Source organism: Hemicordylus capensis, chromosome 8, assembly GCF_027244095.1.
Source record: "Hemicordylus capensis ecotype Gifberg chromosome 8, rHemCap1.1.pri, whole genome shotgun sequence".
Classification (NCBI taxonomy): domain Eukaryota; kingdom Metazoa; phylum Chordata; class Lepidosauria; order Squamata; family Cordylidae; genus Hemicordylus; species Hemicordylus capensis.
Window position 1 is genome coordinate 9,114,895 of NC_069664.1, and position 13,988 is coordinate 9,128,882.

At 49.6% G+C, this 13,988-nt stretch overlaps 1 protein-coding gene across 4 annotated transcripts in view; it reads right to left on the bottom strand.

Annotated features, from left to right (window-relative positions):
- The window catches only part of ZMAT4 (zinc finger matrin-type 4), a 180,379-nt gene that overhangs the window by 60,919 nt on the left and 105,472 nt on the right, over window positions 1-13,988 (bottom strand). For 3 of the 4 annotated variants that reach the window (XR_008310949.1, XM_053268932.1, XM_053268934.1), the window contains exon 5: window positions 6,327-6,554. Coding sequence is in view for 3 of the 4 variants with exons in the window: in XM_053268932.1 (XP_053124907.1) it covers window positions 6,327-6,554 (228 nt within the window). In the remaining variant the exon portion in view is untranslated. The remainder of the gene's footprint in view (window positions 1-6,326; window positions 6,555-13,988) is intronic. The other variant, XM_053268935.1, reaches the window with a different exon arrangement.

Genomic DNA, 13,988 nt, shown 5'->3' on the forward strand with positions numbered 1-13,988 from the left:
CTCCGGGATCGAGTGTGATCCTGGCGATTCTCACATGCAGCCTATCCCAGCCCCGGGACCTCTCAGAGTCTTAAAAATGGGAATGGTTAACGACGGAGTTGAAATATCTGGGGAGCTTCTGGCTTTCCTCTGAGAAGCTTCTGGCCTTTCTCCTGGCTTCTGCCCTCTTAAGTCCACAATGAGCGCATCCACCAGTGAGTCAACGTTGCCTGTTCAGAACTGAAACGACAACTCTCATGATGGGACCCTGAAGGGACCCTGGCTCGCCTGTCACCCTGCACAGGCGGCACGTCAAATCTCTGGCATCGTCGTCGAAAGACGAGGGATCATCTGAAATCTCATGAGACACCCAGGCGCCAGAGAGGATAACAAATCACTGGTGAAGTCCAGGCCTCTTGTGCACCCAGCCAGGGATGTTAAAACAGCTGTCGCCTTTTGTCCCTTCAGAAGACGTCCCAATTATAAGTTGAAGACAAACTAAGTTGTAAATAATAGGGATGCCATGACCCCGTAGAGAACAAGCAAGACAGTTATGCCAGGAATACATTTCTGCAGAGGCTTAGGTTAGACTCCTACTGTTCCACGCTTCCCGCTTCACGGCATGTAAGAAATTTCAGGGGTTGCCATTTACAAGGTCAAGGTCCTGCTCATTTTACCATATGTGGTGGAACTGTGGTAAAGCTCAACAGTTTTGGAAACAAATTCATATGAAAATTGAACAAATCTTAGAAGTTAAGATTCCCTTCCTTCCAGAAATTTTTCTTTTAAGTATGATAAAACCTTATATTCCTGCCAAACCAAACAAATTGTGTTTATATATGATTACAGTGGCTAGGATTATATATGCATCTAATTGGCATATTTTGGAAATCCCTTCCTTAAACGACTGGTTTTTGAAAGTGTGGGACTATGCTTCAGTTTCAAAAGTCTTGGCTTATGTATATGGTATCTCTACTGAATTATTCATGTCTCTTTGGAAACCCTTTATAAATTATAATATCCGTTATGGTCAAACTTTGTTCCCATTTTCTGGATTTGACTTATAGTGTTTTCGATATGGAACTTATAAGAAGCTGATCAGATCAGATTTTACAAGTTTAAGAGTCTGAATTTCTTTTGCTTTATCTTGTTCTAGATATTTTTTCTTTACTGATGTAATTAATTAGAAAAATGAGGTTTTTCATTATGAAAAATGATTGGTTTTATATTGTCTTTATGGTGATTTGTTTCTGTCTTCTTTAGTTTACTTCTTAAAAAGTCTTATTAAAAAATAATATACAAGGTCAAGGTCCTTGCGAGGAAATTGCGGTGAATGTGTTAGGCTGGTTCTCACAGCAGGGTAGGAAGAGTGACCAGTCAGATTCCAGGCCTTGTGCACACTCCCGAGACAAAGCTGTGCGTTGGCAAAAATCCAGGTAGGAGGAGGAGAACGTGAGCATGTCCTAGCTGCGATCTGGGTACCTACCCACATGGTCCTACCCTGGCACACAATCACTTCGCTCTCCTTGCCCCTCAGTTCTTTGCATGCAATAATCAGTTGATGATTGATTAAACTTTCATTTGGGTGGCACACAGGTGGAATTTAGAATCAATTTCCTGATGCACCTAGCTTTGCATGGTTGGCTATGGCCCTCTGGAATTTAGGAACACAGGAAGCTGCCTTCTATTGAGTCAGACCCTTGGTCCATCTAGCTCCGGATTGTCTACACTGACTGGCGGCAGCTCTCCAAGCTTTCAGGCAGGAGTGCTATAAAGGTAAAGTTGTGCCTTCGAGTTGGTGTCGACTCCTGGTGACCACAGAGCCATGCGGGTTTTCTTTGGTAGAATACAGGAGGGGTTTACCATTGCTACCTCCCTCGCAGTATCAGATGATGCCTTTCAGCATCTTCCTATATCACTGCTGCCCAATATAGGGGTTTCCCATAGTCTGGGAAACATACCAGTCCAGCGGGGATTCAAACCGGCAACCTCTGGCTTGCTAGTCAAGTCATTTCCCCGCTGCACCATGAGGTGGCAAGGTCTTGTGGTAAAGGTAAAGTGTGCCATTGAGTTGGTTTCAACTCCTGGTGACCACAGAGCCCTGGTGGTTGCCTTTGGTAGAATACAGGAGGGGTTGACTATGGCCTCCTCCCGCGCAGAATGAGATGATGATGCCTTTCAGCATCTTCCTATATCACTGCTGCCCTATATAGGGGTTTCCCATAGTCTGGGAAACATACCAGTGGGGATTTGAACCAGCAACCTCTTGCTCCCTTAGGCAAGTTATTTCCCCCGCTGTGCCATTAGGTAGCTTCAGTAATGCTACAGGTTGATAAAATATTTATTTATGTATTTATTTTATTATTTATTGAATTACATATTTATGACATATATGCTACCATTTTTCATGAACGAAAACATGGTGGCTTACAACAGAATTCATTTTGAAAACAGAGTAAAACCAGTCTTCTACTTCTACTGAGTCAGACCCTTGGTCCATCTAGCTCAGTATTGCCTGGGCTGAAAGGCAGCAACTTCTCCAAGGTTTCAGGCAGGAGTCTTACCCAGCCCTACCTGGAGATGCTGCCAGGGATCAAATCTTGGACCTTCTGCATGCAAAGGTCCCTTCACCACTGAGCTATGGCTACACCCCACTACGCAGAATATCTGACAGCACTCACCAAGCAGAACCCTGTTTAGCAAAGGGGACCATTCATGCTCTCCAACCCCAGGATGCAGAAGGGTATGGGAACAGGATGTAGGTGTCTACATGCACCTCAGTTTGTTGCACAACCTTGTTGTGCAAGCACAAACCCATTGCATTCCTTGAGAGGGCCAGGACTCTGTTCCGCAATCATTTTTTTTACACCACCAGAGAGTCCCCCAACACAAACCCCATTGGGATCATTTTGTGCTGCAGTTAGGGAAATTGGAAGCTGCCATATAATGAGTCAGGCCATTGGTCCATCTAGCTCAGTACTATCTTCACAGACTGGCAGCAGCTTCTCCAAGGTTGCAGGCAGGAATCTTTTTCTGGGGATGCCAGGGAGGAAACTTGGAACTTTCTGCATGCAAGTGTGCAGATGCTCTTCCCAAAGTGGCCTCATCCCCGAAGGGGTATCTCTTACAGTGCTCACACATGTGGTCTCCCATTCAAATGCAAACTAGGATAGACCATGCTTAGCAAAGGGGACAATTCATTCTTGCCACCACAAGGCCAGCTGTGGTGTACTAGCGGGCATCAGAGAATACAAGCCGCTCAGCCAGCACTGAAGGGGTTTTGTTATTCAGGACTAAGAGATAAAATGAAATTCAACAGAAGGCCAGGCAAATCCAGAGATCGACCCATTTCCATCATGCATATAACATTAATGTGAGGGATTCTGTAGCAAAATCTGTTGCCTCGGGGCAAACAACAGGAGAATCCATCTCTATGTGTGTGTCTGTGTTTTAATATATTCCATGGAACACTTGTGGTGTACACTCAGTCCCAAAGGGAGAACCTTGCCCATTTAAAGAGGATTTAATAAGACGTGATTTATCTACAAACTCAACCTGCATTTTGTGGCATTCAGAAAAACAGCACATTAGACAACTATATATAACGTAGCTCCAGGAAAGCCTTCCGTTTTCAACTCCCTTTGGTAAAACATAAATGGATAAAGCACTCCACATTTGATGGGTTTCCAGCTAATAGCACTTGACAGCAGGAAGTTCAAGGCATTATATATATATATTTAAAAAGCTACCACTGTGGTCTTTCTGATCTCTCGTCAAGGCATTCCCCCCACCCCACCCCACCCCGCACACATACACACACACACAACCTTGGAGATGTGTGTTCTGTTGAGATTCTGCATAATGATCAGAGATCGTGTGAGAGGAAGAAAGGAATTGTGGTGAGCGCTTATAGGCATGAGACCTGAGCCTGGGGGAAAGGGTCAGAATTTGCCCATTGTGACCTTACAGGCTGCCAGCTGGGATTCTGTAAAAACGTCCCACTAGAAAAGAACTCCTTTTAATATTGAGTCGGTGAGATGACAGTCATTTTTGACACATGAGCTTCTGATGCTACCTTATACTCAGTTAAACCACGGGATTCATTGAGTTCGGCACCGTCTCCACTCACTGGCAACAATCTCTAGACTTTCAGGCAGAGGGTTTTAGTTTTCACAATCCTCCCTGGAGATGCCAAGGATTAATCTGCAAGCTACTTGCCTGCACATCAGGTCTTCTGCCACTGATTTGGGAAGGCTCCTGATCAACATGTGGACCCGCCTCTTCACACAATCATTTGAATCAAAGTTTAAGGGGGGTTACCAGCACTGAAGTGATTGCGTCAAGCCATGCCAAAGTAGGAATCACTGGAACATAGGAAGCTGCCACATACTGATTCAGACCATTGGTCCATCTAGCTCAGTATTGTCTTCACAGACTGGCAGCAGCTTCTCCAAGGTTGCAGGCAGGAATCTCTCTCAGCCCGATCTTGGAGATGCTGCCAGGGAGGGAACTGGGAACCTTCTGTTCTTCCCAGAGTGGCTCCATCCCCTGTGGGAAATATCTTACAGTGCTCACACTTCTAGTCTCCCATTCATATGCAACCAGGGCAGACCCTGCTTAGCAAAGGGGACAAGTCATGCTTGCTGCCACAAGACCAGCTCTCCTCTCTCATAAACCACCTTGGTGTGTGTTTACACAATCACTTCAATATTGGTTACCTACATTAAACCTAGATTCAAACAGTTCTATGGACAAGCCTATCGAGTCAGTCTACAGATGCACCTAGCTTAGGCGTGGTCTCCACAGGCTCTCTAGAATTTAGGAACACAGGAAGCTGCCTTCTACCGAGTCCTTGGTCCATCGAGCTCAGGATTGTCTATACTGACTGGCAGCAGCTCTCCAAGCTTTCAGGCAGGAGTCTTTCCCGGCCCTGCCTGGAGATGCTGCCAAGGAGTGAACCTGGGACCTTCTGCATGCAAAGCAGATGCTCTCCTACTGAGCTACAGCCCCACTCCCCAAAGTGAAGGCCCTTTCAGAGAAGGGTCTTTCCCAGTCCTTCTAGGTGACAGAAGAGGGGGAACCTCATTCCATGGGCTAATACAAAGCTCCCACATATCTGCTGATGCACTTCTTCAGTATCAGCCACTTGTTGCTGAGAGAGGCCATTGGGTTATTTGCCTGGGTGGCCAATGAGACTACTGGCCAATGAGGCTACTGCCATTCCAATTACTGCCTGCTGCTCGACTGATGTCTGCTTGCCTGCCTGGCCTCTGGGCTGAACACCTGACCAGGTGTGATGAAAACCAATGGGACTCCAGGAGGGAGCTATGTGCAGTCAGTAGCTCAATACACAAAGCAGCCAACACATGGCTATATTTCCAGGCAATCCCATGAAGAACTGCGCCAAAGGATCTTTTCCAGCTTCTTTCAGCTCAGGCTCCAATAGGGGTGTGCACAAAACCGGCTTGCGCAGTTCGGGTTGAGTCTGGATCGGACTCGAACAGGACTAGGCACGTTCGGTTTTGTGCACACTCGGACCCGCCCAGTTAGGCTCGAATTTGAGCCAGTCTGGGGTTTGAATTTTTAAATTTTATTTTAACTCACTACCATGGCCCATGGTAATTTTTCCGCTGCTTGGGAGTGCTGCCGTGGACATGGAGGGGTATCTCTGAAGCTCCCCCCTCCCCCTGTCGGACACCCCAGTTTGACCTGTTTGGGGGCCTTCCCGGTCTTCTCTCTTTTGAAGGCTGCCGCACATGCACACAGGCTATTTGCATGCCCAAAAAAGATGGCGGGGGAAGTCTCTCCTGCTCCCACCCCACTGCTGCCGGGGGAGGGGGAAAGGGAAAAGGATGCTACGCTCTCCCCCCCCCCCGCCCAGCCACCCTTCGGCCGTGGTAAAACTTTTTTGTTTTTTAAGCGGAGCTTTGGCAAGGCGGGCACGGGGTGGCTCAGCTGCTGGAGGCTCCCAGCCCTGGCCATTTGGAGGCCACCCTGGAGGACCGGACCAGGCCCTGGAGGACCGGACCAGGCCCCGGAGGACCGGACCGGGCCAGGCCCCTAAGGCCCGGGGGTTAGTGCGCCTCTTGTCATGACTAACTAGCTTGGATATTGACCAGTACATACATACGTACGTACATACACACATACATAAAATGGCACTCACCTGAATTGCCACGGCTGGTAAGTTCACCTCTCATTTTGCCCTGGTTTTCTTCTCACCTCAACACTGCTTAGAGAGACACAAAAAACCACCCCTCCCCATCTTGCAGCCTCTGAACAGCGCAGAACAATTGGGCTCAAAACTTGTTGCATGTGGACGGTTTTAGAAGACCAAAGTCCCTTACCTCTTAGCTCTCCTAGATCCAGCGTCTTTCCTAGTTGCTCTAGTAAATCAGCCCTGGCTGCGTTCTTTTTGTGCTTTTTTCCATCATAGTGTTGCTGCGCCATAATGGGGTTATTAAACCAAGCCGCGCAGAGCTGGCAGTACCTGTCAGAGTCTCTTCTCTGGTGGGGTGGAGATGCCACTGGAGAGCTGTCCACGTGGGGCTGCTTGAGGGAACTCAAGTTGGTCTCTGGGAAACGAAGCAAGCAGAAAGGAAGTGTGTGAATGCACAGAAGAAGGCCCTGCTGGGTGAGGCCAAAGTACCATTTACCTGCAGACCCTTCTACTATTATTAAAGGGACTAGCCGACCCCCACACAGAGCATCTGTGCGCTCTTTGGGGCTGGCTACCTCTCCCCCACCACCTGCCTCAGTCTCCGGCCGGGCCCAGGCTGTCAGGCCAAGTGCCGCCGTGGCTGCCGAGGTGCCGCCGCAGTGCCTGGGCCCACCGCTGCCTCACTTCCACGGTCGCCCGGCTGGCCAATTCTCCTGGGTGCACCTCAGCCAATCAGGCGCCTCCGCCGCCCAGCCAATCAGCTGGGTGCCGGGACGCACATTCCAAGGCACACCCAGGAGAATTAATATAATAGACTAGTATTTTCAGGCCCATTGAAATAACGGGCGATAGCACCTTCTCCCCCCCCCCCCCGACTTGCCTCCGTGTCCGGCCCCGCAAGCACCAACTGTCACCGCTGCCGACAGCCTCCATGCCGCGGCCGGTCTCCCCGGCCGGGCAAGGGCCCCAAATTCTCCCTCCCACCTGGCTCCAGCGGCACTGCCAGGCCTCGGCGGCGGCTCTGCCACCACCTCGGCCAGCTTCCCCCGCCACCTCTTCCCCCTGCCCGGCTTCGGCGGCGTGGCTGGGCCTCGGCCAGTTTTCCCTGCCGCCGCATACCCAGCTTCTTCGGGACGGCCGCTTCTGGCCACCCAAGATGGCCGCTGGGTGCTGGCGGTCGTGTCTCCCTTGCTCTGTTCTGGGCATGCGTTTCGCGCATGCCCAGAACAGCCCAGGGAGGCACGAACACACGCCTTGGTGTCCGTCCACGGACGGACACCAAGGCTTTTATTAGAGAGGATACTGAGGCGAGTCTCACAATCAGTGAGACTCGCTGAGAAGGGGTTTGCAGGGGGAGTGGGCTTAGCCCGCTCTCCCCACAGATGAGCAGGAAAGCAGCCCTGGGTGGCTGGATCAGCCACCCACACGACTGCCAGCTCCATCGAACGGGGGCCATTTGGCCCCCAGAAGTTCCAAGATGCCCTGTGTGAGTGTGTGGGGCATTCTGGAGAGACCCCCACGGCCGGAAGGCTTGTTTCAGCCTCCTGGCGGGGGGGGTCACCTCATGTGTTGCCGCGGCACGGAGTCGCGCCGCAGCAACACACAATTGAAAAGATGAGGTTACCCAAGTGCTCGTTCCACTAACCTCGTCTAAAGGGAGGGGGAATTGGGAGGGTTTGCTGCCAGGAGCCGCGCAGAGAATCCCCTCGTGAGAATCCCCTCACTGTCTCGGAATATCTACTGCCTCTGAATATCTATTCACCTAATGGCACAATGAGGAAATGACTTGCCTAGAAAGCAAGAGGTTGCTGGCTCAAATCCCCGCTGGTATGTTTCCCAGAATATGGGAAAATCCTATATCGGGCAGGAGCGATATAGGAAGATGCTGAAAAGCATCATCTCAGACTGCGTGGGAGATGGCAATGGTCAACCCCTCCTGTATTCTACCAAAGACAACCACAGGGCTCTGTGGGCGCCAGGAGTCGACACCGACTCGAGGGCACAACATTACTTTATGAAAGAGACAATGTCCCCTGGCCGCCTGTCCCTGCAGGCCACCCTGCAGCTCCCCCCACCCCCTAGATTGGAGGTTCTTTCACCCCTGCTCCAGCGGCTGAAAACTCCTCTTCTTTGCCATTCTGTCAAAAGTGAACCAATTTGAATGTCCACGGAGAACACATATCAATTATCCAAAGTTGGAAATCAGGAGACCTATCCTCCCAGTCTTGTATACAGGTCGAGTATCCCTTATCTGGACTGCTTGGGACCAGAAGTGTTCCGGATTTTGGATTTTTCCAGATTTTGTAGAGTTGTAGTTTCAAGGACCGGAAGCCCAGTAAAAGAAAAGGGGGACTTTCTGCCATCACCAGGACTACAAGCCCCAGCATGCTTTGGGTAACCCAGGGCAGTAATGGCGGCGGCAGCAGCATTGTGGTATCTGTGCAGACCGTGCAGAGTGAATAATAAAGCTCTCCTCCTCGGTGGTAGCGAGTGGAGGAGGAGGGAGCGGAAGGCAGAAACATGTCGAAGGGCCCGGTAGCGACCAGGCCTCCCGCGACCGGGTCGGTGGTGCCCACCAGCACACTCCAAGCGCAGCCCGAGAAAATGCAGCACTACATGTACGTAGCGAGAACACCCACAGCCACCACTTACTGCTGCTCCTACCGCCGCCACCAGTGTGGTGTCTGGATTTTGGAGCATTCTGGATTTTGGATGTGCAGATAAGGGATACTCAACCTGTAATAATCCTTTTAGGAACTCCCCATGCTTGAAGAGCCCATCATGCTTGACGTGAGGATAGGTTCCATCCACTAGGAAGATACCCCATGAACATCAAGCATAGATTGCTGCAATGTCATATTAACAATCTTATGGTTTTCAGCCCAGAAGGAAGCAATAACATAACAAGACGAAACCATATGGGCACATGTCCCAGTTTCTGAATTATACTCCCAAAAGACAGGAGATCAAAACCAGTCCTCATTATTCTCCGAGGGCTCCTGTAGATGCAAAATAAAAGTGCTGGTCGTATCCATGTTAATGATTTTAATGTTTAAATGATTTTAATGGTTTTAGTTTTGATTTTAAGTGTTAATTGATTTTAATTGTTTTTGTTTTGATGTAAACTGCCCTGAGCCATTTTTGGAAGGGTGGTATATAAATCAAATAAATAATAAATAATAACTAGTTGGCCCGAGCGCAGAGCATCTGTGCCTAAGGCCGGCACCACGGCTGCCTCCCCCTGACCCCCGCTAGCCTGGCTGGCTTTCTGGCCGGCCAGCCGGCCCGCTTTACTCCCCCCCCCGCTTTCTCTGCCCCCCCGCGCTTTCTGGATGGTGGGCCGGCCAGAAAGCCAGCCCGCCACCTCCTCTTGCCCGCAAACTTCTTGCCCGCCAACCTCCTCTTGCCCACCCACCAACTCCCAGCAGCGGCCGCCTCCCCCCACCGCCTCCTTCTGCTCCCGGTGTCTGGCCCGGCCCGGCCCGGCCCACCTCCTCCTTCCCCCCACACCCCAGCGGCCGCCATCCATATTTTCTCTCCCATCCCCTTCCAGCTGCTGCCTGCGAACTCTCGCGAAAGCTGCCATGCATGGGATTAGCGACGGATACGTTTAAGATAATTAAATATATAGATAATAGATTTTAATGTTTAAGTGGTTTTAATTGTAAACTGTAGACGCAATGTAATAGTAAATTGCAAACGCAAGTTTTGTGTGGTATAGAAATATGTTAAATAATAATAATAAATACTTCATAAATCAAAAGCAGCATATTTCACTGGCGCCAGGGACAGACTTGGGTGCACAGCATGTGCTCTACTACTGGCTCCAAACCCACTCCATTGCAACGGCAGCCCTTCATCAATGTTGGGGACCCACAATGTTGGGGCTGCGGTTCAATGTTAAAGTGCAGCACCATGGATCTGCTGAGGAATGCTTCGAAATCTCTCTAGTCCATAAGCCAGGCCCACAAATGTTGGCCATCGGTACCAGCTCAGGGGACGAAGGCTCATAGTGATCTTTGGCCACCTAGAGATGGGAAATGGGAGATAGCACTGTTGCACTTATAGGTTTCTCTGTGTTATCACCCTTTCTTTATCCCTACCCCCAAATGACTAGGGTACAATTATAGTCATTTTCAGAGTGGAAAACCAATTGCTGTACTCCCTCCATGGAGTAATCTTTGGAGGACATCCCTGCCAAATTTTCATTTCCATTCCTCTGACAACTCTTGATGGAGTCTTTAGAATAGCTTTTTGGTGTTTTTAAATTTTTTTAAAGCTTTTAAGAATATAAGAACAGCCCTGCTGGATCAGGCCCAACAAGGTCCATCTAGTCCAGCATCCTGTTTCACACAGTGGCCCACCAGATGCCGCTGGAAGCCACAGGCAGGAGTTGAGGGCATGCCCTCTCTCCTGCTACGACTCCCCTGCAACTGGTACTCAGAGGCATCCTGCCTTTGAGGCTGGAGGTGGCCTGTAGCCCTCCGACTAGTAGCCGTTGATGGACCTCTCTTCCATGAAGTTATCCAAACCCCTCTTCAAGCCATCCAAGTTGCTGGCTGTCACCACATCCTGTGGCAGAGAATTCCACAAGTGGATTATGATTATTTTAAAACACCATTGCAAATATGGCCACTGAAGGCCCGATGGTCCGGACAAGAAAAGGCCCACAACACACTGCGAGCTGAAAGTCTTGCAATGGTATCAGCTATTTTCCATCCTGAAGGATGCAGAGCTTGTCAAAAATCAAAACAAACCTGAATCCGCCCAGATGGCACCAACCACCCCAGCTAGCTCAGTGAAGAACTCCTCCTCCTGGAAACAATGGGAGGAATATTTGCACTGCTGCTCAGAAGAGGTTTTCAGGCATCCCACAGGAGCTCTGTTGTGCAACTCTGTTGAGTCTGTCTTTCAAAGGGCCCTGGTGGGTTCCAAACGTCAATGGAGCGCCGCCTGTCACATTGGCCTGTGACCACCGGAGAATGAAATCCAAAATCGACAAATCTGGCCAATGAGCTACCATCTAATTTGATTTAAAATTAAATGTCTGGCACCCACAGTTTGATTCTCATCTTGTGTTCTCAACGTATTTGGGGGTGGGAGAATATTCAAAGGGGTACATTTTGAGCATGAATCCGATACCTTCCTGGCATCAAAAAACCTTTTCCGTCTGAACTTTAATGAGATCGCATGCAGAAGGGACTTCAAGATTGCAGAACCTTGATGGTTTGACTCTACTGAGTCTTAGAGTAAGGGGGGGAAACATAGTCAACATTCATAATTATCTCAACCTTTCCACAAAATTTTTTCCCCTTTAAAATTATTTGTGACCATACAAGTTCCTTCTCTTCAAAAGGGAAAAAAAAGTACCTAGGGCATAGGATGGCAGTTTTCCCATTTTTTGAAGAATTATCATTTCTGAAGCCCTAATCTATGAAGCAATATGGAAGTGGAAAATGATCGAGGCTGATCTTTCCTCCCGGTGAGACCAAAGCTCATTAGGAAAATGAGATCCTCCGAGTATTCAGCAGAGAAATGATGGAACATTTTCTTCTCTGTAGTATCGCTGCCTCTTCCCTTTCAATTACCTGGTTTTACCCTTTAGCGCTCAGTTTCTCTATACAGCCATGACCTTGCCTACTCATCACTGAGTTGTTGTTGCTATGGTAGGTTTACCCCCCAAAGGGTAGGGAGGGATGCTAATTATCCAAACCATACTGCTGTTTGTGTTGGATCCAAACACTGGCTCTTCTAGTCATCCAGGAGCAGTGCTGAAATAGCAGAGTGGAAGGTGTGGGCACTTCCTCTCTACCACACAGAGATAGGAAGACCAATCCATCATGCTCAGTATTGTCTTCACAGACTGGCAGCAGCTTCTCCAAGTTTGCAGGCAGGAATCTCTCTCAGCCCGATCTTGGAGATGCTGCCAGGGAGGGAACTTGGAACCTTCTGCATGCAAGCATGCAAGTACTCTTCCCAGAGTGGCCCTGTTCCCTAAGGGCAGGCCTGCTCAATTTAGGTCCTCCCACAGCTGTTTTTGGACTTCAACTCCCATAATCCCCAGCCACTGTGGCCAATAGCCAGGGGTTGTGGGAGTTGTAGGTCAACAAATGTAGAAGGGCCAAAGTTGAGTAGCTCTGCTTAAGGGGAGTATCTCACAGTCCTCATACATGTCATCTCCCATCCAAATGCAAACCAGGGAGGACCCCACTTAACAAAGGGGACAATTCATGCTTGCTACCACAAGACCAGCTCTCCTCCCTTTAGGGCAGTGTATCACATTGGGGTATATATACTTATACACTGGTCTTGTGGTAGCAAGCATGACTTGTCCCCTTAGCTAAGCAGGGTCCGCCCTGGTTGCATATGAATGGGAGACTTGATGTGTGAGCACTGTAAGATGTTCCCCTCAGGGGATGGAGCCGCTCTGGGAAGAGCAGAAGGTTCCAAGTTCCCACCCTGGCAGCATCTCCAAGACAGGGCTGAGAGAGACTCCTGCCTGTAACCTTGGAGAAGCCACTGCCAGTCTGTGAAGAGAATACTGAGCTAGATAGACCAATGGTCTGACTCAGTATATGGCAGCTTCCTAAGTTCCTAAGGCTTGGGGGGCCAGTGGTGGTCCCCAACAACCCTAAGTGTGGCTCCCCACCTGTTTATTGTATGTGCATCAAGCTTTATCCAGAGCTGAATATTCTGCACCATGTGGAGATAATTCTCACTGTGCTGATGGTGGTAGTGGTGGGTCCGTTAAGGGAAACACGAGCCCTTTTGAGCCCCTGCACCCTCTTGGAAGGCATGCACAGAGTGCTGGGAAGTGTACCCTTTCCTAATGCTTGCCCCACAGAGCTCTTCAGAGTGAGCTCTGCTTGTCTTAAAGGGCCATCCCAGCACTGAAGAACGTGCAGTACTGCGTGGAGGTCAAAAGTGCCATTGAGTCGGTGTCGACTCCTGGCGGCCACAGAGCCTTGTGTTTGTCTTTGGTAGAATACAGGAGGGGTTTGTGGAGGTCAGCACAGTGGGAAATGGCTCTCGCCTTGAAGACTTTTTGGCCAAACGGTACTGGCAGGGGCAGAGCCACCATAGCACAACTGGGTTCAAAGAACCCAGGCCGCCGTGCTCAGGGGCCACGCCTTGAGCCTCAACCACATGGCACTGGCCGGATAGTGGTCACAAACGGGGCCATGGCCCCATTTGCAAGCAAAAGCATGCCCCCTGCATCTGACACTGACATCTGTTATCTGACACAGGGGGCATGGCTAGGGGGGCCACTGGTGGCGGGCTGAACTGGGGCCACTCCTGGCCTCCCTATGCTGCTGGGTACCAGCTTTAAAAATAGTGAAGATCACTGGTCTACGCTGACTGTCAGCAGCAATGCAGGGTCTCCGCCAAAAGTCTTTCTCAGCCCTATCTGGAGATGTTGCCAGGGACAGAATCGGAGACCTTCAGGCAAAGTAGGTGCTCAACCAGGAGCTTCTCAGCACTGCCCCTGCCCTGGTATGCCCTCCCAGAAGGGCTTCGTCCGTCTCCCTCTTTGATTAGTTGACAAAAAGAACTTGAAAACCTTCCTTTTTAAAAAGAAGCCTTTAGAGGCTGGCTGTAATTTCGTTTTAATCCTGGCTGCTGGTATGTCACATTATTTATTTTATTTATTTTATTTATTTTACATTTATATCCTGCTCTTCCTCCGAGGAGCTAGGAGTGGTATACATGCTTATTTTTATCCTCACAACAATCCTGTAGGTTAGGCTGAGAGGTACATGACTGGCCCAGAGTCACCCAGTGAGTTGCATGGTTGAATGGGGATTCGAACTCGGGTCTTCCTGGTCCTAGTCCAACACTCTAACCACTA